This window comes from Ixodes scapularis, unplaced genomic scaffold, assembly GCF_016920785.2.
Source record: "Ixodes scapularis isolate PalLabHiFi unplaced genomic scaffold, ASM1692078v2 PGA_scaffold0__279_contigs__length_252992795, whole genome shotgun sequence".
NCBI classification, from domain to species: Eukaryota; Metazoa; Arthropoda; class Arachnida; order Ixodida; family Ixodidae; genus Ixodes; species Ixodes scapularis.
This window is the reverse complement of record NW_024609835.1, coordinates 86,465,065-86,488,441: the sequence shown is the minus strand read 5'-3', so window position 1 is coordinate 86,488,441 and position 23,377 is coordinate 86,465,065. Positions and strand designations below refer to the sequence as shown.

The 23,377-nt window shown below is 45.1% G+C and overlaps 1 protein-coding gene across 4 annotated transcripts in view; it reads left to right on the top strand.

The window, feature by feature from the left end:
• Window positions 1–23,377, top strand: part of LOC8024075 (semaphorin-5A) — a 238,193-nt gene that overhangs the window by 188,033 nt on the left and 26,783 nt on the right. For 2 of the 4 annotated variants that reach the window (XM_042288927.1, XM_042288931.1), the window contains exons 8-14: window positions 5,834–5,922; window positions 8,258–8,457; window positions 9,906–10,041; window positions 11,135–11,250; window positions 12,175–12,376; window positions 14,333–14,409; window positions 20,872–21,008. In XM_042288927.1, coding sequence (XP_042144861.1) covers window positions 5,834–5,922; window positions 8,258–8,457; window positions 9,906–10,041; window positions 11,135–11,250; window positions 12,175–12,376; window positions 14,333–14,409; window positions 20,872–21,008 — 957 coding nt within the window. The remainder of the gene's footprint in view (window positions 1–5,833; window positions 5,923–8,257; window positions 8,458–9,905; window positions 10,042–11,134; window positions 11,251–12,174; window positions 12,377–14,332; window positions 14,410–20,871; window positions 21,009–23,377) is intronic. The other 2 variants (XM_042288929.1, XM_042288934.1) reach the window with 1 other exon arrangement.

Here is a 23,377-nt window from a genome sequence, read left to right as displayed (position 1 = left end):
AGTTCTTTTCACTAACAACGTGAGTGAGTGAGTGAGTTTATTGAGCAAAAGAAAAAGGGGGTAATGCGGAACGAGAGGTTAGTCTCCCAATAGCGGGGTCAGCTGTCTCGTTCTGCTTGGGGAAAGGGAAACCAAGAGTGGTTAAGAGGAGGAGGATGGCTGACGCCCGTCAGTACAGCCTAGAGGCGTGTTGAGAGGCCAGTCTCTTGGAGGAAAAGAAGGATGACTTTGAATGTTTGCACCCTTAGTGCTTGTGGTCCTGCGGGAAAAAGAAGACTTCGGGTATCCTGGTTACTGCCGTTCGCAATAGATTTTTTCAGGACGTTTCTTGAATTGGCGTTTTGTGGGCATGTCCAAAAGATGTGGTCCAGATCTTCTCTTTCATCACATGCGGGACAGTTTGGGCTAGACGCTTGTCTCATGAGATGTAGACGAGAGTAGGTGTTTGCACAGTTGACTCGTAGTCTATGTAGCAACGATTGTTGCGGTCTCGGGAATTTCTTTTTAGGAATGGTTGGAGGAGGTAGTCCAGAAGCCGTTCCTGGGTGGGGGTGATTAGTTTGTGCTTCATTATGGATTATGAGTCGATAGTTGTTGTATGGATGTATTTCTATTACTTGGGATACATTATTGTGGGCTTCATTTGCAAGGGCATCTGCTCTTTCATTTCCATGTATACCCACATGCAAAGGGATCCACTGAAAGTAGATGATTGATCCTTCTTTAGCCATGTGGTGTACGAGTTGAACAATGGATCTTGCCAAAGGAGTTCCCCTTCTCAAGTTTTGGAGCTGTCGTAAGGCTCCTTTCGAGTCCGTGAAAATAGCCACTTTTTCATTTTCTGAAAGTTTTATTAACTCGGAGAGCGCGAGCCATATCGCAGCAAGTTCTGCTGTGGTCGTGTCGGTACAGTAGCTCAATTTGGCTGTAGAAGATTGATTAGATTCTGGTATGATGTAAGCAGCTGTGGTGGATAAGTCTTTCCTGCTTCCATCGGTATATATGTGCTTCATGTTGCAATAGGACTGGATGACGTCATTTGCGATGTCGCGTGCCACGATATCGGCGACGTGGCCTCGTCGTGGGAGGTCCATGATCTCTGTTGTTATGTGGAGGTGATCGTTCTGCCGGTGTGGAGGGGGGAGGGGAGGGATGTTCTCTGGGTAGCCGACGTGGTCAATGAAGCGTTTCATGGTCTTACCAAGGTAGGAGTGATGGCGTAGTAGTATGCTGTCAATGAGTGTCTCGTATGATGGTACTCTGAACAGTCTGGCTGCGTGAAGTAGTGTTCTCTCTTGTGATTGTGTTTTTAGTGGTGAGTCACCTGCCTCGACTATAGTGGAGACGTTATGTGACGAGCGTGGCAGTCCGAGACAAATCCTGAGTGCGTTGCGGTGAAATGTCTCGAGAGTTTTCCATTGAGAATCCAGAATCTCCAGCAGGGGGAGGGAATATAATATTCGGTTGACGATAAGGCCGCGATACAGCGTAAGCATGACTTGTTGACTGGCACCCCAGTTGCGGCCTCCTATTCTTCGGATAGCGCCAAGTAATTTGCAAGCCTCATTTAGTGTATGTTTGACGGCTGGGCGCCAATTTCCTCGGTCGTCAATGATTGCACCAAGATATCGCACCTCAGTGCTTCTGCGAATCCGTTTGCCATCTACGCGTAGCAAGCTGAATTTTCCTTTAAGTCTAGCTCTTGGCCGATAGCTCAACGCCGATGTCTTTGTTACTGACAGCGTGAGACCCGCGTGGTAGAGAAATGCGGCTGTTGTGTTCAAGGACTGTTGGAGTTTGGCTTGTATTGTAGTCGAGATGCGCGTTGGCTCCGTACGAGATGCGCGTCGGCCCCGCTCTGGCGTACGGGGCCAACGCGCAACATCGTCTGCATAGATAGCGCAGTTGACTGCGATTGTGTCACCTTTAGGAAGCGCAGAAGGTAGGCCGGCCATCACGATGTTAAATAGCAAGGGACTTAAGACGCTTCCCTGCGGTACTCCCTGGGAAGAGTCGCGGGGCGAACTTGTATGCCCAGCTATTTTTACATGGAAGGTTCTTCGTTGTAAAAACGACGCAATAAACTTGTACGTTCTCCCTCTGACACCGATATGACGAAGGCGCTCCATAATCACGTTGTGTGGAAGTGCATCAAATGCTCGGTGAATGTCTAGAAAGACAGCATGAAGAACGTGTTTTTGTGCCTTGGCTTGCTCTAGTGATGATGTCAGATTTCCAATCGAGTCCGCTGTTGAGCAGCCCGCGCGAAACCCTGATAGCTGTGGTGGTAGCGCTTGTGCGTCTTCAAGTTGCCAGCTGAGCCGTCGGTGGATCATCCGCTCTAAAAGCTTGCAGACACAGGAGGTTAAGGAGATTGGACGGTAAGATGTTATGATGGCTTTTGACTTGCCTGCTTTTGGGACGGCTACTACAGTAGAATGTAGCCAGGAGGAAGGAAGTTTGCCGGATCGCCAAATCACGTTGAGGTACTCTAGAAGAAGGGGTCTATCCGTAGCGTCAATGTTTTTGAGGTTGTCTTTTATCGCTATCTCAGCAAAAGGATATGCTTGAGATACAGGCTCAAGTAAGCATCTCACAGTGGTCCAAGGTAGCCTCGACCCCGAATCAGTTTTAAGCGATTCGCTTCGAAGTTGCCATTGTTGTCTACCTAGGCGTCTGGTATGACGACATAGTTTTGCGTCTATTCGCCTTGATTTTGTCCAGTCGGCGGGGGCATTTGTGCGTCTCGCAATCCGCTGAGCTCGTCGAGAGGCAGCGCGGATTTCGAGATATATAAGGTCAGGAACTGGGTTGTTCGCGGGTAGGGTGACTGTTTTGGTGGCTTTAGAGATAGCTACACATATTGCATCTTCCAGTGGGATGCTACCCGTGCCAGTGCTTTTAAAGAGTTTTGCTAGTATTTGTCGATACATATCCCAATTCGTTACTGTATGTACACAATGTTTTGGTGCGAGGCCACAGCGGGGAGTGAGGTGAATTGGAATATGATCTGAGCCCCATGTGTCGGGCTCGAGACTCCAGACTATCTCTATTTCAGGCGATACCAAAATGAGGTCTAGGACGCTTGCTTTTTCAAGGTTGGGCCGTACTAGTGTAGGGTCTCCGGTGTTTATGCAGCGGAGGTTCAAATCAGCGATGATGTCCAAAAGTATGGTGCCTCGTCGCGTAGTGCTGTCGCTTCCCCATGCTGGATGGTTTGCGTTGAAGTCGCCACACCAGATGATGGGTCCAGAACAGCGTGCACGAATTTTCCGGATTGCGTTAGGATTCCAAGGTGTATTTGGTCGAACATAGGTGGATATGACAGTAACTTCCTGCTTGGCTATTCGTATGATTGCCGCGACGTGTTCGTCATATGTAGAGTTGAAGTCTTTCAAAGGTATTTCTTTTTGACAGATTGATTTTTTTATGAATAAGGATGCACGAGATTTTCCATCGGGTTGAATTGTATCACTGTGGTACTGGACATATGGGGAGAATCGGTGAAGCCCTTTAGGTAAGTAAGTCTCTTGTAGTGCGAGAACATCTGTTTGCAGTGTAAGGAGGCGGCGCCGAAGTTCAGGTAGGCGAGGACGAAGGCTGTTTACATTCCATTGTAGTATAGTTGGCAAAGGTTTTATGCTCTTGGCCTTTTTCGTTGATTGTCGTTTAGCTATTGGAGCAGAAAAGTGAAAGCACTGGGCTTCGTGGAGGCGTTATAGACCTTTTAGTGCGAGTATGGCGTGCTTGAGAATAGTTCAGAACGCCATTGAAATAATGGACTCTAATGAAAGGACTGCTGTGATCACTTGGTGGAGCGTTGATGATGGTGGTATTGTGTCCAATATTTTTTGAAGGACGGAGAAAATTAACGGCACTATCACTTTAATCAGTGAGGTAGGTGCTCTTCCATTCGCCTGGTTGGGAGTCGACGCATGTGTATGAGGAGACGAGTGTGAGATAATGTCTTTGATGTGTTGTTTTTCCCAAAAGGATGGTTTCTGAGAATTTCCTAGTGTGTCTGATGATGTGGATGCCGCGGTGGGGTCATCTTCAGCCGTTTTCCCCGAGCTGCTCAAAGGAGGGAACGCCTCATCAGTCAAAGGTGGCGCTGTCGTACTGGCTATGTTAGGTCTCTGTATATGTTTTTCATTCACTTGCTTGTTGGTTTGACGTTTCGCATACACAGCACCCCTTGCCTCACGAAGTGTCGTGTTATTTTCGTGTTGGTATCTCATAATTTCTGTTTCCCTTTGCTTGACCGGGCATTCTGTTGCATTAGAGGTGTGATTTCCTCGACAATTCACGCAGCTCGGGGTGGCCTCACATGCGCCTTCATGACTTTGCCCACACTGATAGCAAATTTGGAACTCTGCAGCGCATGCAACTGCAATGTGACCAAATTTATGGCATTTGTAGCATTGCAGGGGTCGTGCTTGATAAGGAATTACTGTAGTCCTCACAAGGCCCACTTTGACATGCTGGGGTGCCATTTTACCTGCAAATGCAACTCGCACAACAGGCGATGCTTTGCCTAGTCGCTTCACTTCTGTTACTCCAATGGAGGACTGTAGCTGCGCCTTGACGTCTTGTTCGGTATAGTCGGGATCAATATCTCGAAGTACGCCGAAACAGTTGAAGCGATCTCGAGGTATAAAAGCTCTTGCAGGCACGTCACAGAGTTTTGTTATCTTTAGAAGTTCGGCCTTGTAGAGAGGTCGTTTCACATCTACTGCAACGATGTTACGTGCTGCGTTCACTCGAACTACACTGACCATGCCTGGAGCAACGTTGTTGAGGAAGTCCGTGAGCTTTAATTTGCTGAGAGATCCCACTTTGTTGTTTGCTGTCGGGATGAACAGTACTGTGTATCCGACCTGTAAGTTGGTTTCGTTCGTAGGTGGTGATGCAGGGCTCTGGCTTGTCTTGCGTCTTTTCTTTCCATGCATTAGTTCGTACTGTGTGTCATCGGAGAGCATGTCGTCGTCGTCACGTAGGGATACAATTGTCGATGAGGAACTACTGTGTGAGTCATTTATGGAATCAGTAGGTGGAAGGTCACCTATGGGGCCCGTAGCCTGGTCTTCGTCCTCTTCCATGTAGAGTTGGTTCGGTGGGGTCAGAGGCTCAGTTGTCATTTCCGAGATTTTTCCGGCCTCCCAAAAGGAGGCCCTTTGAACACAAAGGTCAGGTACTTTTCTCTAGTGGTAGTCACAGAATTGGAGGTTACTCAAAACGAAAAACAGTAGTTTCTTACGATTACTTCGGAGAGCACAAAATGGGTTACCAGAGATAGGATCGTCGTCGTCTTCTCTCTCTCTCTAACAACGTGCTTCTAAGGTATTTGTAATTCATCGCATTTGGTTGATAAAACGTGCCTGCAATTTTTGCTTTGGGGGTAACGAGAGTGGCACGGGTACAACTCAATGTAGCTGTAAACACATCTCAAAGAGAGAGCGTGGCATTGAATATTGTATTTAAATATTTGAAACTTGAATGCAGGTGGGAGACAATGCAAAGAAAAGAGCGCAGGATCAGAAAAACTTGGACACAACTGCTACTTTGCTTTGTTTTTTCATATGCTTAGAATCCCGCAATTGTCGATTTTCTTTCATTAGAAAATTGTTCCACATTTCTTGTGGTTGAATAGAATTACTGCAATGTAATAATTTTTTTACTCCTGGGCTTGTGAAATTTTTTTTTTCTTTTTTACTCACAACTGTCCACATACCCCAGCTTTGTTATTTTTAAACACTCTTTTGTAGTCTTTCAATTTACCCGTTCTGTTGGTAAGGGCTCTGAATAAAGAGAACTATGTCACACTTCATTTCAGAACCAAGCTTTGTGGGGTCCTTCGAGATTGGAGAGTTTGTCTACGTCTTCTACCGGGAGTCTGCGGTGGAATTTATGAACTGCGGAAAAGTAAGACCACCTTTTGTTGCACATGGAACTAGAGTTTTTTTATTGAGGTGCGCGCAGCCTCCAATTTGAGTATAAAAGTAAGTTTTCTTTTGGCGACTTCTGGTACTCTGTTGTGGCATGAATGCACATGAAAGGTTTACTCCTTAACTCAAACTGTTTTGAAATATTACTTGTGGTTATATTAGGGTGACCAGACGGCCCGTTTTGGCCGGGACAGTCCGTTTTTGAGGTCCACTTCTGCCGTCCCGTCTTTTTGTCCTAATAAAAAATTATGTCCCGTTTTCGCAGGAGTGCGTAGTTTCGAAATCGGCACCAAGCGAGTTAAAGCAAACCGAAACTATGCCTACTCGTTACAAGTATATCTTACAAAAATAAGCATCGGTACTTTAAAATATTTACCCAGAGAGTAAAATTTACAACTGTCCTTGCCTACAAACACTTTTTCTCTCGCGAAGGCAGGTGTGTAGGGATATTTTTTTTTGAAAAACTGGGTATAGCACACATGTAGAATCTCGATTGGAAACTCCTTCCCTCCCCCTTCTTTCCCGCCCGGATGTCCTGTTTTCTACCGTGAGGAATATGGTCACCCTAGGTTATATGCATAAACTATTTCTGACAGCTTAGCTGCAACATTGCGTGATGTCCTCAGAAGTTTTCTCTGTTTCTAAACCAAAATATTTTGTCTATTGAATCAATTTTTTTTTTTTTTTACTCAGATATATTATCTTTTATTCTCACTTGTCTCTTTTGTGACCATAAAGCACCGAGTAAGCACTCATCCAAAATCAGTGGTAGGCACTTCCTTAATCTGTATTCATCTTTCAACTTTCCTGCCTTTTTGCAAACTGCTGCTGTGTGAGAAAAACATATATGGAATGTTTTCCTAAATGGTGCATTTGGTCTTGCTGCAACAAAAAGCACCCTTTCAGAAAAAGTGGAAGGTCACTTTTAATGTCTTTTTAAGGTGCCACTGCTAGGGAGTACTTGAACGTGGCCTGTACTGAAAACATGTGAACCACAAGACGAAATCTCACCTTCTTAAGGTTCCATTCTATTTTTATTTGTTGACGACAAGTGCTCCATGCACAGGAAAGGTTTCAGATTAGCAGTTGCACTTCAATGTCTAAATTGGTCCCCAACAGTGGTGAAACAATATCCTCTGCCTAAAGAAAAAATTTACATTGCAATGTATTACCGCGACAGATTTGGACATAGCATAATACACCGAGCATGCTTCCATCCCAAAATCGAGATCAACGATCTTGAAAAACCGGAGAATGGGCACTCATAAGGTTTGAGAGCAGAAAGACAGAAGGGGGCACAAGGCATGTTGGACTTCATCTCTTGGGACCGGTTCAGCACATGAACCTTCATTGCGTTGTGCTGGCGTACCCGGAGGTACGGTTGACACGCAGGAGCATCTAAGCCTGGGTTCAATGGTCGATATGTCCTTTGCATTTATTTTTAAACTTTTCGAAAAGAGCGGGTTGGCGCTTATTGTGATGTATGTGCGTGCTTGGTATTTTACGGTCATAGATGTAAGAAGCTTCTGTAGGCAACGTGAGGCCATAGGCGTAGACTTCGGGGGGGCATCGGGGCTCGTGCCTCCCCTGGTAAGATCCGGGGGGGGGGCAGAGCCCCCCCCCCCTCCGGGCCCAGGCCATCATCCTTACCGAGACGCTGTTTACGTGCCATGTAACGAGCTTCTAGTAGTGGCATATAAACAAAATAACACCCACGTTGCCTTTATTGACAAAATACATGGGAAATGAAATCCCAGCGTGCTTTCGTTAGCTTCAATCTCCAGTTCTGGTGAAAAGATAATGCGCACCCCCCCCCCCCTAAAGAACTTCTCAGCCTGCCCCGCCCCCCCCCCCCCCCCCCCCCGGGAAAATGGAAAGTCTACGCCGCTGCGTGAGGCCACCGTAGGTGAAGCCAGAAGTGCGAAGAGACACGCACCCGACGATGACCAAAACCAAGAGATGCTATTGGACGAAAGGGAGAGCAGACTTGGCACTAATAGCTCGTGTGGGTCACTTGGGTGACCAAAACAGCTGTTGGTGCCAAGTCAGCACTCCTTTTTGTCCAATAGCAGTTCTTGGCTTTGGTCATCGTTTGGGACATGTCCCTCCACACTTCTGGCTTCACCTCTGGAGGCCTGATGTCGCCTCCAGAAGCTTCCTACCTTCATGTTTACGGTAGTTGGTTCTCTACCGGCTGTGCACGTTCAACGTTTATTTGCTCCTCCATTCTTTATCTGTACGAAGATGTCTCCTGTCTCGGTGACGAGGGCCGCGACTGGAATGTGTACCTCCAACGTTTTTATTTCACGCAGGCGGTGTACTCCCGGGTTGCCAGGGTGTGCAAGAACGACCAGGGCGGCAGGCTGAGCCTGAAAGACAACTGGACCACCTTCCTCAAGGCTCGACTCAACTGCTCCCTGCCGGGGCTCTTTCCCTTCTACTACAACGAGATACAGAGCGTGCACTACTTGGAGGACGAGGAGCTCTTCTACGCCACATTCACGACGGGAGAGTGAGTAGCCCTCGCTTCGCCGAACGCTCAAGATCGTGCCTTTCTGCCATGAAGCGATACTGCTCTTATCTGCCAAGCATGAATCAAGTAGACCTTTTGCAAAGCTTGCTGCGTATCTAGATGGAGACATTGGAGGGTCCCAGCCTCAAACTCGTCGCTCGCTCGACATCCAGGCCCACTCTCCAAAAGAAATATCTGCACCTAAAGCCGCCGAGCTCTACCCCGACCCCAGGCTACCGTGCTTACCTGTTTCTAATGCGTGCACTTGTTTTGACTGTGCACTGGTTCACACGCTCGTGATTGATTATGACCAAATGCGTTAAATTTGCACATAGTTCTTTCTTAATTGACTCGAAAAACGTCTTACAAATGACCGTTTGTCGTAGGTATTATATACCTTTGATCCCACAAATACTGCAAAACCTTCGCTCAAGCGAACAGCAGTTCCAGGGCCACCTCATAGTGTGTTCTTTGGAGAGCCTGTATTACGGAAAGTTTGCAACTGCTTGATTGGGATCACGTGGTGTATGGGCCGTATTTGCTACACGAGCTGCGAGGAGGTGACGGAAGCGTTGTTCGTCTGCAAGTGTCTCTGCATTTCCACCCGCTTTCCTCTTCGCCACACGGCGACGCAACGCGTGCACACTTGCGACCAATCGGTGCTGGAGGCGCCCACCATTAAATTGCTCCCTTTCTTAAGTCTATAGGCTCTCTATCGTTCAACAACGCATAAAGTTGGGCGAGTTGGTTTGACATCATGAAAGGGGAACAGCGCGAAAATAAACGAGGGACGAGTGAAAAAGGTAACAGCGCCATGTCTGTCGTTACCTCTTCTACTCGTCCTTCTTTTATTTTGCGCTGTTCCCCTTTCATGATCCCTATTGTTCGCTCGTCGTAAAAGATCACAAGAACTCTGTCGTAAGCAAATGCAAGTGTATGATCCAAACTTTCGAATCGAAACGGAAATCGGGGCCCTGTTAGAATAATTATTCTGACAGTGTTATAATCGTTGCCGTGTTAGAATTGGGTGAGTACGGTACTTTTTAGAGGAAACATTTTTGAGGTTCCATTTGTGTCCCCTTTGGGCATTGTAAATGGAATAACAACATTCTCAAGTTGTACTCAAATGCTGCCAATTTTGCCCGACGTCTTTTGTCACGAGGGACGTTCGACTGACATCTCGGCAAAATATGTGTTAAGGTTTTTATTGGAATCTGCAGTTCCTTTTTTATTACAAGGTGGCCATCAGAGTAGGAGTATTTTAAGATTGAAAGGAAAGAAGTCACTAAATTTACGTAAGTCACCAGCAACATGGTAGTTTTCGAATAGAACAGGCTTGCACTGTGGCACCCTGAGAAATGCGTGCAGTACTAGTTAGAAGACGGCATTTTGTTAATGCATAAGTTGGACATCAACGTACGGTTTTTTTTTTTTAATCTATTTTGCAGGAACAGCATTTATGGGTCTGCAATCTGCGCCTTCAACATGTCCGCCATCAGACGAGCGTTTGACGGGCCACTGAAGTTCCAAGCAAATTCCAAAGCCGCATGGGAACGTTCACTGACATCTGGCAAGCAATTTCAGGTACCTTTGGTGTCTTGTGTACTCTCTAACGCTAACCCTTTTGCTCTTGACTGAAGGAAGAAATGAAATCCACTTTTCAAATAAATGATAGTGAGCCTGACTTGAGTTTTGATTCAGCCATTAAACCAAACACAAGCAATTATAAGATTAGTAGGTCCCAGACATGTGCAAATAGTTAATTTTTAATTCAAAGCGAACAGTGGGCTTTGGCCGAATATTTTCGAATATAATATCCACGTTTCTCTAAGCCTTTCACAACCACACCATGCTTAAACAAAAACCCTGCTGAGGTCATGAAGGTTGTTTCCAAGCTTTTTACTTGTCCATTTCTAAGCTAAGGTATCTAGTTATATATATGGACTGTGACCTCAGAAAGTCCAACACCTCCTTTGGGAGTAAATGAGATGCTTGACATAAAAGTAAACATATAAAGGTGCCCAGCTAATCGAGAGGATTTATAAATATTCTTGCTATATGCAAATAGCCTCTTTTCAATCTCGAATTTTTAGGAGAAAAAAAAGAAGACAATCACGAATGATTGCCACAGGTTGTCAGGGCATCTCTGCCTAACATGTACTCGTGCATAATAGCCATAGTTTAATCGTGAAAATTTTACTGCAATGTAAATATAAACATTCACAAAGTTCCTGTTTCTTTTTAAATAAACCAGGAACGTGTGTGCACATCCCGCTTTGAAAGCTCCTTTGAGCGTGCTTCTTACCAAGCACCGGTACACTACAAAGAAGCAACACCAGCAGAAGCGAGCTTCACGGATGTTGCTTCTCTGCAGTGCACCGGTGTTCGGTAAGAAGCGCACTCAATGACGCTAACCCACCGCGATCAGCACTTCGAAAAATGTCTTACTGCAGTTCTTATCAAAGTAAATACCAAATAGCGTATTATTTGAACTAGTACTATTAGACAATTCTAATATTTGCTGAATCCTAGTAGGTACCAAAGAAATATTTCCCCTTATCTCTAATTGCCCCGCTTTTGTGCAGGTCTGCTCTTTATTATTATGTCGTTAATCTTAGTTTAATGAGTTGTTCCAACTGATTGCCCATATCTTGCTTGTGGCCCGTATTCATTCAAGCAGTGCGATAAACCGCGAGATGACACCCAAGTGCTGGAGGCACGGAACTACCAGCTGACCGATGATGCTGTCCAGGCAGCAAGCCCCCGCCCTTTCTACACCGGGGAGCTGGAGAGGTGCGTCCAAAACTAGTTGGCATCCTCTTAGCCTTATAGGGGATATTCACGTGCCATTGTAACTGTGCATGTTACATTTAGTGCATGCTTGCAGCGAGCTTCAACCACATTTATTTTACACCACCACAGTTGTTGTTGCCAGGCAACATAGGTATGTTACTCTACCCGCAGCTTGTCGGTAAAGTCACCGTATGACCATGCATGAAGATTTTCTTCAGTGTTAGTTAACATAGTCAGTAAACATACTTATGGTGTGAATATAAAATACCCTTCAAAAGACCATTTGAAAGAACACCTATTTACTGCTGATTAAAAGCAGCTTGAGAAAAATGTCAGTTACTTTCAAAGCCATTTTTGTTACCATTACAATTGCTTATAATCGTGTTTTATTGCTAATAATCCTGTTTTTTTTATTGTTATTGATGGCAAGCACAGAACAGCCACCGAAAGACATGGCCAAGGAGTGTTATAACTAAAAAAGAAGTGGCAGTACATAGCACGACAGAGTTAGCACTAACAAGCGATCGCCAGTTGTTTTTGTTTTTTTATCTCTCTTTTAGAATTGAAAGGCTGTCATCGAAACTGCCAGGGTTGTGGAAAAGGCTCATTCGGGATACAAGCCAAAGTAGCAGCAAAATTTTGTGCTCGTCAATAACACCGTTGCGTAAATTAAGCAAAAGCGGTGATGTTACGTTCACACTAACCATGTCACGCAGTGTGCACATGCACTCGTAAAAGGCACCATTTAGAGCCACTACACCGACTGACAAGTTCAAAACCTCTACAATGGAGCAATGAAAAGAAATGTCCCTGTGTTCGCCTTTCCCGCGGTAATCTTCTGTCCACGTTCTCTCGCTTATTCTATATCGTAAAGGTGTCTTTCTCCTTTCCCTCTTTTCTATTCCTCTCGGATACGCTGTGCAGGCTGACGCACATCACGGTCGACGTGGTGCCCACCAAATACAACCACGATGGCGTCCACGTGATCTTCGCTGCTACTCTGGAGGGGACCATCAAGAAGCTGATGGTAGTGCCGAGGGTGCTCGAAACATGCCTCATAGAGGAACTGACCCCGTTCCCGCCCAGGACTCGCCACATCTACACCATGAAGCTTCTCAAGGACACTGTGAGTGACTGCCTCTGCATGATGCCTTTCAACAGAATTTGTGCACTTTTCGTAAAACTCGCAAGCAGCTTGATTACTGGCAATAAATTGGTACAGTGGAGGGTAGATGTTGAGACTACTCACCTGCACAGACTGCATAAGTGTAACTTTCGTGTTTCTTTTTCTTTAAGATTCTGTACAGAATATAAAAAAAAAACATCCTGTATGTTTGTGTATATGTACGGATTTGTACAGATGCAGATGTGTGCATGAGTATATGCGCACTATGTGTGCAGATATGCAAATGCATGTGTATATGCAGTGGCCAAAACGATTTTTAAGAGCTTTTAAAATAGACAGGGCGTTTCATATAACAGTGACAAAACTTTCTACAATTAGTGTATTCCAGGTACAAAGATAATTTTCTCAGGACCGCATTACTAGTGGCGGCAGACATCAGAGAATGTGGGATACTTACAAATTCGCTAATTAAAGAAAAATGACTAATTACCTTTTTAAGTAGTGAAAATAGACATATGGTTCCAATTAGCAACTTGCTGAGCATCATTGAGAATTACTAAAACAGATTTTTCAAAAAGTATCTGAGCGCATGAGAAGCGTAGTTGTGTGATCAAGGTTATCTCTCATGGAGCAGGTACAAAGCTGAGGCTCTCATAAGAGACGGAAAAATTGCTCAGGCGTCTTACCGCAGCCGCTAGCCTTGTACCAGCTCCACGAGTGGCTACTTTAGTGCACTACTATGCATCTCATATGCTCAAAGTCTCTCTGAAAATTACTGATTTAGGGGTTTTCGATGACGCTCAGCAAGTTTCTAACTGGAACCATACGTCTATTTTCACTAATTATATTTAATTTTAAAAAATGAAAGACGTTTACAATTCTCTGTAATGCTGCATTAGATTCAAAAATATACGAAAAAGTCAGACAAAGAGGACGGACAGGATAAACATCTTTCGCACAGCACAGCTCTTGAGGAGGAGGAGGTGAGGGTATGCCCCTCCTCCCCCTCCCCTCCTCCTCTCTTGTTCTCTTCCCATTTGGTGGTAAATTTTTGCTGAATTTCCGACTAAATTTAGCGAGAGAATATTTCTGTTAAATTTAGCAGGAAATTTACCAACAATAGGGAGTTTTCGTAGATTGTTTCCGTCGTCCCGCAACGCTCTCCACAACCCACTAAGAGATCCGGGTTTCTTCAGTCAAGGCCATCGGTGTGCAAACGCAGTAGCAGCTTCTTCCTTGCAAAGGGCTTAGTGGAGGGGGAATTCCGGTCTACGAAAACTCCCTATTTTCGCGGCCCAGAATTTAGCGGAAATTTTCCCGCTAAATTTAGTGGGGGAACTGAATTGGTGTTGAGGTCATGTGATGTCAATTTCACCGCTAAATTTAGTGGGGAAATATTTCCACTAAATTTAGCAGAAAAGATTTTTCACAAAATTTTACGTGACGTCACATTCATTTACGTCACTTGTGACATCACCAGAGTAAAATTTTCCTGCTAAATTTGGCGGGAAAGTTTTCCGTTAAATTTAGCAGGAAAGTTTCTTACTAAATTTAGTCGATCAATTTCCCTGCTAAATTTAGCAGGAAAGTTTCCCGCTAGGTTTAGCAGAAAATTTTTTCGCAAAATTTAGCAAGAAACTTTTACCCTTGTGACGTCACAAGTGGCGTCATTATGGGAAACGTCCCATAATGCAACGCGCGGTTATGCCAATGGCGACGCCGCTCAACCCGAAAACGGGCGCCTAAGAGCTGCCCTTTAAAAGTTCATTATCGAACTAATTAGTAAGTATTGCGCATTTTCTGACTTACGCCACCACGAGTAATGCGGTCCCAAGAAAATTGTCTTTTTACCTGGAATACACTGATTGTAGGAATTTTTGTCACTCTTATGTGAAACATCCTGTATATAGGTAATATATAAATTTAAGGTGGAGGGTCTCCTCATTTTTCTTTCAGAGCTCGCTGTACCTTGGAACGGATAAAGAGGTCCTGCGAATCATTCTTCACCGGTGTGAACAGTACAGAACAGAGGAGTGAGTATCTCCTGCACTTTTCTGTTTTGTGACATAAAAAATACATTTTATACTCCGCGACAACTCTTCTTGGCAATGCAGTGGAAGGTACAGGCCCGCGTACTCTCTCCCATTTTGAGTGTACACAGGCTCTCCTCCTCTCCCCAAAAATGAGGGAGGAGGAAAGCCTGCGTACACTCAGAATGGGAGAGGGGACGCGTGACGTACCTTCCACTGCATTGCCAAGAAAAGTTGTCGCGGAGTATAGGTATACTGGATTCTGTTTGGTTCCTAACTTCGTGTCAGTTTCTGGCTTTATTGATCACAATTCTTTTTCATTCAAATTAGTCTTTGAAGCAGCATCAAAACTAGAATGTCCCTCTGTCTAACATCAGAGACCAACTTTGACTGAATTGCGCATTATCAGGGGACCATGTGCTAAAATGTTTGACAGCTAACCTGGTTAGCGTTTGTTAGGGCATTTAGAAAACTACAGCACATACACCTATGCCTTGAACCCGCTTCAAACAGTACAGACATGTGTCTAGGTAGAGGAAGTTTGTAGTGAAAATATCAACAAATGAACTAACCTTACTCGAGAGAAAAAAAAAAGAACCAGTTTCAGTGAATCTACGGTGGCATGTCAGACGGTGCATTGACGGTCTCTGCCGACATATGGTGCAACGTGCAGTACGAGAGGTGGCAGCGCCTCGTTCAGTCATCTCCGTACAACAAATGGGGGTCTCTTGGGGATTTAAATACATCCTTTTACATCGGAGCTGTTAAGGGCTAGTTATCGTGTCCGCCAGCAAATAAATGTCAACACAACACTTCCCACAGCTACCGCCATCTATGAGCGATGGCGACAACCAGACACCTGCTTGCTGGTTATCTGGTTGCCACCGTCGCTCATAGATGGCGGACGCTTTTCCAGCCTTTCCACTCTGGCTTGCCGACTTGTGGTCGGCCATTACTTCATTCCCACCATAGTAGAGCTTTGCTGGTCTTCCTTCTTCACCAGAGTTTAAAGGCTGAAAGTTTTTATTCGCAACTCCAGCAAAACAGACGCCACCAAGCGGGAAAACCAGGAACCAGCCGGAACAGGTCGCTTTGCGCCCCTCCGCGTCTCTGGTGGCTTTCGCGGAAGCGTGTTGTCGGCGCGGTGGCGAACAATCTAATTTGACGAAGGTCCGACAATTTCTTAAGTTTGCCTGAGTGTTCATTAGTGTGGTGAAGCCTCAGTAGATTGTTTCCTTCCATCACGTGTTTGAGAGCCCGTTTACTCCACAAACCGCGGTCGCGTGCTTTCGATTTCTTGGATGGGGAGGAATCACGGAAAAACGTTTGGATTTCTTGTCTGTCTCGAATCACATTCAAAGTGACGACTACTTGGTAACTGATAAGTAAGTGGTTTCTTTATAAGGACGTAGAACAGTGGACTAAGGACGACAGACGAGGTGTTTCACTGAAGGGAACACCAATGTTGCAGTTAAGTGAATGGGAAAGTTCGATAGCTTCTTTTCTTGAGTTTGGTTGTGTTCAATTAGCTTCAAGTTCGAGCCACCCACACCGGTCGGTGCGTTGGTTATTCATCTTGGCTGCTTTTCGCCGAAAAAAACCTCTGGACCACACTGAAGGAGTTGGGCTGATTTCACAATTACTTAATTCCGGAAAGCCTGCTCGCTGCATACGATTAATGAGGGAAATTGTCTGCTTTCAAAAGGTCTCGCAAAGTTAGATGCGTCTCTCAAAGTTAGAAGCTGTCACGGCATTATGATCTATCGCGCCTCCAATATTTATATTATACCCCCGTAGAAAGCCAGCAGCAATATACGTCTAAATTGCTCAGGTTGACCGGCCACAAAAAATACTAATTTTCTCCGTTCAGAATTCAAAGTCAAGTTCAATGCAGAGAGGTTCTGCGTCAATCTCTGATAAAGACTCTTTTCAGGTTGTCCGCATTCGTCTCCGTGCTACCGGCTAGAACCATTTGGCTGAATTTAAGTAGTACCTCTCTGCCTGTCAAATATACTTTTATTCGAGAGTTCACTTAGTAGCTAGTCAACTAACCTCATATTTCAACCCGAAGAATATACTAATATCGCTTTAGTGGGACATAGTATGTACTATAATACATAACCCGCTCGTCAAAATGACTTCCCGATTGCTACAAAAACCTGAATTTAAATATGAGTATCAGCTGCTTAGTGGGGTGCCAGCGGGATAACATGCTCTTTGACTCAAGGAGCACTTGCTTAATTTTCGTAATTTTCCGGCAGCCTGTGTTGTTGACCGAGCAGACGACTGGAGCTGTTTCTTAAACGCGGATACGCACAAAAGCTCGATTTTGCGGACAGATAAGTCGCATAGTCGAGGCATGCCAGTTAGCCGAAAATTACTCTCGGTGGAACAATTCTGTAATTATCGCCGCTTTCCTTAGCTGATCAAAACTGATTAGAGTCTATTACCGTCTCTCTGGAGCATTGTTTCGGTTTTGAACGAAATCTCAGAAACGAAAGTTTGACATGAAAGGAACAAAAAAAAAACAACGGGAAAACAAAACTGTGCTCTGCAGGTTTATGTGCACCAGCTACAGTTAACCGTCGCAGTTCGAATACCTATAAAATGGGGCATTAAACAGAAGAAAATCTGTTAAATTGAAAGTGCAACCCGTTCAGGCGGCCCGGCCGAGCCGACGCGACCTGGACCCAGCCGCCATGTTTGTTTGGTGGTGGCGCCCCTTATAGGTCGCTGGAGTCGCAAATAGTTAGTTTATAAAAAAATTATCACACTTTGAGAATCATACCTTAGAGAGATGCACGCCACACTAAGGAAGCATAGTCAAAATTTTCGGAAGATCTTCTGCTAAGCTCGGCGCTGGGGCGTCCTCGATGCTTCCGACGTCTGTCGGCAGTGTTGCACGGAGAGCACCTACCGTCTGCTAATGGCGCCATAGATCGCCCAAAACAGGCCTTTCTTTTTTCCCTTCTAGACAAGGTAAGTTCATCCATTGATGTTTTCACTCTGAAGCTTCCACCACCTAACCACGCCTCTGCATTAAATCGTAGTGCGATACAATGAGAAATTTATTCTTGCAGACTGTCTAAAGTGGGTTTGAAGTGTTAGTGTCCATGCTGTAGCATAGGTGCACAAACAATGAAAACACAGCTTAACAACTTAAAGTTACACTTCACATTTTTATGGCGAACTAGAGCCAAGGGTCTCACGTGTTTCCGACCTCAAGGAACCCTTTTCTGTCTTGAATGGCAGCCGAAGAAATCCTCCCAGTCTCTGCATTGATACAATGGAGCAAAGCAAAAGCCTAAAGACTAGGGATGTCGCAAACCGCCCCAGGTTCGATTTCGAAAGGTTTCGATATTTGCGAAGCGAACTGAAGTTCGATTTCGAAAAATTTTGATATTTTCGTATTGACCGAGGTTCGAATTCGAAAAATTCGCAACTTTTGATCACAGTGAAGTTTCGAATTCGAAAAGTTCGAAACTTTCACGGTTTCTAAAACTTCGGATTCAAATATTTCGAATATTTTTTTACTTCAGGGTCGATAAATTCGAAGATTTCGAAATTCTTTGGAAATAAAATTCGAAAACTTCGAACGCTTCGATTTTTTATAGACATGAAGTTCGAACAATTCGAAGATTTCGAATTTCTTTCTGCATAAAGTTCGAAAAGTTCGAAGATTTCGATTTTCTTTTAACGCTAAGTTCGAAAAAAAAAAACTTTGAAGAGTTTGAATTCCTTTCTAGTCCACGTTTTCAAAGTTTGAAGTCCAGTTTTCAAATTCCTCCACAGTTTGTTTCAAATAACGTTTTCACGACTCACTGGTTTCCACAAAATGAAGTTTAGAAAAGTTAGGGTGTGATATCTAGATTCTGCGAAGTTGGTCAGGCAATTAAATGAGACGACGAGTGTCCCGGATGTGCTGGAATATTTGCCAGTGCAGAGTGACTTGTGACCATAGATCAGTAACTGGGACCGCCAGCCCGGGGGGGGGGGTCTTTCACCTGCATCACGCAGTAGTGATCATACGAACACACTGTTTTACGAGACTCATCCAGTTCGAAACGGCCAGGGGCGAGCAGGAGGTTGAGGCTCAGAAAAACCTTGAAGCGACCTGGCAAACCACCTTGCCACCCCCTGCACGCTGCTAGGAATCCGATCGAATGCCGCCCGAGTGACGCTGGCATATAGTAAGTTAAGTTTGTAATTGTCCTGGAGGTTTATTTTCTGGGGCGGAGGAATCGCCTCGCAAAAGCCGACACAACTCGAGGTTGAGGAGCGTTCTATCATACAAGTGGCGTCGGAAGAGGAAAAACGGGGGGAAAGAGGGTAGCGGGGGGGGGGGGTCTTCAGTTCCCTTCCTCCCCTTCCAGATATTTCGGACTGTTAAACAATACGGGAAAGAGGGCGTGGTCGAGCTTATTTTAATCTGAAATTATTTATGCATATATACCGCTACTGTCGCTCTTCACTGCATAAACAATTGCGTAGATGGTCATTGTTAGAAACTCGTTGTCAGAAGGCACTACTCGTCACATGCTTAGGGGTTCGGAAGTTCAAAGCTATGTCTTTTCGACGTAAACACATGTGCCAATAATAATAATAAAAAAAAAAAAAAAAAAAAAAAATGCAAGAATAAAAAGCTGAAAAAAAAAAAAAAACTATCAAGAATTCGCCGGAACTGTTGTATTCTTGCATATTCAGAGGTTCAGAACTTCGAAACAAGTTTCTTTTACCAAAATGTGTACAGGCTAAAAGAAACACGTCCCAGGAACGTGAAGCGAAAAAAAAAAGTTTTCTTTTAATGACGTGCTGAACTTGAACACTCTTAGAAATCTTCTCAAATAAGTTAATTTATTCCTCAACGTGAAAAAACAATAAATACATTATTTTGTATTCTGCAGATGGCAATGATATGTACTGTATGTGGTGTTAATTTGAATGCGATACCTCAAACAACTTAAACAAAAATAGATGTCAAGTTTAGGGCATAATTGCATGTAGATACATGTTTGGACATTTCTTCGAAACTCACGTTGAATAACAATAATCACATCTTAAGACGACACTTACCTAGGCTATACATAGATCATTCTTAAAAAGGTATAACATCTCTACCATAAATAGCTTCGGCTACAGCCGCTTCAAATCTGGCACAAACGATAATCGTCAAAAACCCGTCGTCCTTCCTCGCTTCTTCGGGAATTTATTTCTTTAAAACTAAGCATGCCAGAACATTGAAACAAACGGCATTGTCTTTCGTAAGGAACGCAGCACCGCGTGTAAAAGTTAGAGAAAAAAAATATTACGAATGTACCTCACTACTTGAATTCAAATGAAACCGTCCGCCGGTCATTCGAAGTTCGACGAACGTCGAACTTTTACCCTAAAAGTTCGAAGTTCGTCGAACTTCTGACTTTTCAGGAATTCGAAAGTTCGAAGGTTTTCGAATTCTCTTGATAAATAAATTCGAAAGTTCGAAATTCATCGATTTTTTGGTCAGTCAAGTTCGGAAGTTCGACAAGCATCGAACTTTGAGGCGCAATAAGTTCGAAAGTTCGTAAAAGATCGAATTTTTTAGCGTAATAAGTTCGACGGTTCGAAAAACGTCGAACTTCTTAGCTTAACAAGTTCGAAAATTCGACTTCTGTCGAATTTTACGATGTAAACAATTCGAAAAATCGAAATCTTTCGAACCTTTCGAACCGCTTGATTCGATCATCGAAACTTCGATTCGAAAAAAGTTCGCGGCATCCCTACTAAAGACCATGTACACAATAAAGGCTGAACTGCATGAAGGCGATTTAGCGAGCGATGAGACGAGAGAAGGCGACGGCGACGAGCGACAGAGATTTCTTACAGTCACTCATCGCTTCGCTCGGTTTCTGGATTTCTAGAAAACGTCACTCATCACCGTGGTCGCTTGCTGCCATCACTTTCATCCGGTTTGCCTCGTCGCGCAACTGACCGAGCAACAGCAAAGCGGGTCGCCATCACTTGTCTCGTTGCTTGCCAAATTGCCAGCATGTGGTTTGTAGTTAATGCATAGTATGTGGCTCATAGTTTGGTATAAATGGGTTGAATTGGGTAAATGCACCAGCACCACCTGGGGTAGGGGTGATCGAGGAAATTTGGGGGCTTGGGTTCCCCGAGCGCTGAAGCTGGGGAGCCCCTGGGTTCATAAACGAACCCACTTTTAAAAACCCATGGATTGGAGGGTTTTTAAACCCAGTTCATCGGGAGGACTGAATTGGAGGGCTTTTAAACAAAGTTCATCCTAACTTACTTTAACTGAGAAGAACAACATTGCCTTTGGCCAATGTCTTACAGTGATTGAAAGGAGAAAAAAACTGCCCTACATGGCCAGAGGATGACACTTGAGCAAAAATCCCAGCAGTGCAGATCTGACCACTGGTGCAGGGGGCTGATTTCATTGGGTAAAGATAATCTTTGTTTGTCATCTAGGTCCTGCCTAGGATCCATGGATCCTTACTGTGGGTGGAACAAGCACCAGCTGTCTTGTACCACTGCCCCACAGCGCAATCCACTCAGCACAGTCTGGAAGCAGGACCAGACAGCGTGTCCAGAAAGCAATGTTCCTGGTGAGACACCATCCTTCGAGATGATCTTGGGCCTTACGTCCTTTCTCCTAATCCTTGGCAGATTTTTCTGTTCTGCTGGCAACCCACACCAGGTGGCTGCCCCAATGAATTGCCGCAAGGTGTCTCGATCGTCTTTTTTATAGCCATCTGTTTTGAAAGACAGGCCTCCTCTGTTACCTCGAGTGTCACCAACCTGTGCCGAGTAAATAGCTGCAAAGGCATTAGCCACAGAGCTAGGTATACCTGCATAGAACACTTCTGATCCCAGAGAAAAGCTCACAAGAATTAAACTTGTGGGAAAATGCTCACCGGAAGAAGGCTCACCCGTTTTTTGACAGACCCAGAGAAAAGCTCACTTTGAATTCAAATTTTTTTTGCAAGGTGGTCATTATAAATTTAGACATTTAGTGGAACTAAATCTATGGGCACTTCTCACACAGGAGGCACGCACTTCAAAGCTTGGCGCTGTACTCCAGCCCTCGTTCCACTTTCGTGTCAAACTTTTCACACTACTGTTGCCATATTTAATTGCGACATAGCTGCAATGAAGGCAGTTTCAACTTTTATTTTTAAGGCGAAATAGTTACCTCGGCGGCTCCGGGGCAAAGCGCCAGCCTACAGATCCTCAGGTGGCCCGTTCGAATCCCGGCCGAGGTGCCCGCAGTCTGACGGAGGCGCCGTGTAAGGCCTCATTCACACAGCCGTTTTTTCCTCCATCCCGGCAAGAGCGCCGGGCGGCGTTCCCGCCGGGGGTGAGGGTTTTCGGACAGGTTTGGGACCCAAGTCGCACCGCCGGACCTGAAGTGGGCCAAAAGACAGTGTTCTATGTTTCCGATGCTGACTGGGAAAAAGGGACGCCGGAGTCTCGCCCCACTGGGGGAACACCAATCCCAAAATGGGAAACTTTCACTCAATCTGGCGGATTCTCAAAAGTTGGGTGACCATGGGCACGGCCACGAGATATGGGGTTGACCGTACTTGGCCCCAACGACGAAGCTCTTTTTGGGAAAAAGTGGGACGACAGGCGCGTTGTGTGATGTTTACGGCTCTTAAACAATGGGCATACAGAAATTTAGATTTACGTGCTGCTCGAAATGGTGAGACCACATCGGTTCTTTTGCGATAGACATAAACACAAATTTAAGAAAGAACAGCCAAAGCAAGAAAATACCATAGTCGATCATCCGGGAGGAAATATGGCGTTAAGAGGGATTGATGTGAAACGTGCTCACAGTGGGTCTTGTCATTTTTGTTTCAAAACGTAAACAAATAAAATGTTTTAAACATGCAAGGTCATTATCGCCGATTTAAGCGCAAGCTCAAAGAAACAAAACAGCTGTGGCGGTGCCATCGACGCCGATTGTCCGCTACATTTGGTGATCGACACCGCCACAAAGTAGTCAAGAGGGGGTTACAAGATTGGTGGTAGAGATCAAGGGAAGTGTGAAATTGCGCACAAAATTAATGGGTTACACCAATTATACAGTCTTACAACATAAAAAAGTTTGACGCAGGATTCGAAAAATGCAGAAAGGTTTCTAGGCTTGGTGGCGCAAGCTATGTACCACCCAATATGGAGGGCACAGCCACCAGCATCCATCCATTCATGTAGCCACCACCGGCAGCTCCATCGCCTCTGGTTCGAACATTTCACCGTCCCCGCACCGTCCCGATTCCGGCATGGCGCCGACAGCGCTTTCGCCGGGATGGGGCAGGGAGCCGGCTGTGTGAATGAAGTCTAACCGAACTTTCGGTTGCACCTCAAAAGATCTCCAGGTGGTTCAGATTAACCTTCAGTCCTCCGCTGGGGTGTGCCAGATGCCCGTAGTTGGGTTAGCACGTAAAACCCTCAAATTTTTTGCTTTTTTAAGGCGAAAACCTTATCCCATTGAGCGAAAAAATGGTGTATATGAGTGGCACATGCCGCTCAGTCGTATGCTCAAGGACATTGCTGTCCTTAGCGGCGTCCTTGAGGTCGTCCTAGAGGTCTAGACCTTTAGGATGACCATCCTTGTCCCATTACGCGAAAAAGCGGCGTTGTTGTGTTTGAAGGATGGCCATAAAAATATGTCATCAGGCGCCTACCGCTCACGCTCAAATGCAAGAGCATGATGTCACTGCTGGAGCGCCGTGTACAAAAGGTGCGCTTCCGACTTCATCTGTGCTCGTTGTGTGCTTCGTACAATGGACTGTGATGTGACCGCGTCTACATCTACGACCTTGACATCGGCAGCAGCATCTACATCCACGACAGCTTCCACAGGCAAACGTGGCCATCCAAGCAAATACGCCACAGGCTCCTTAAGTGTCCTCTTCTAGGCGTCATTCTCGACGTCATCCTAGACATTGTCCTCCTTAAGGTAGTCCTA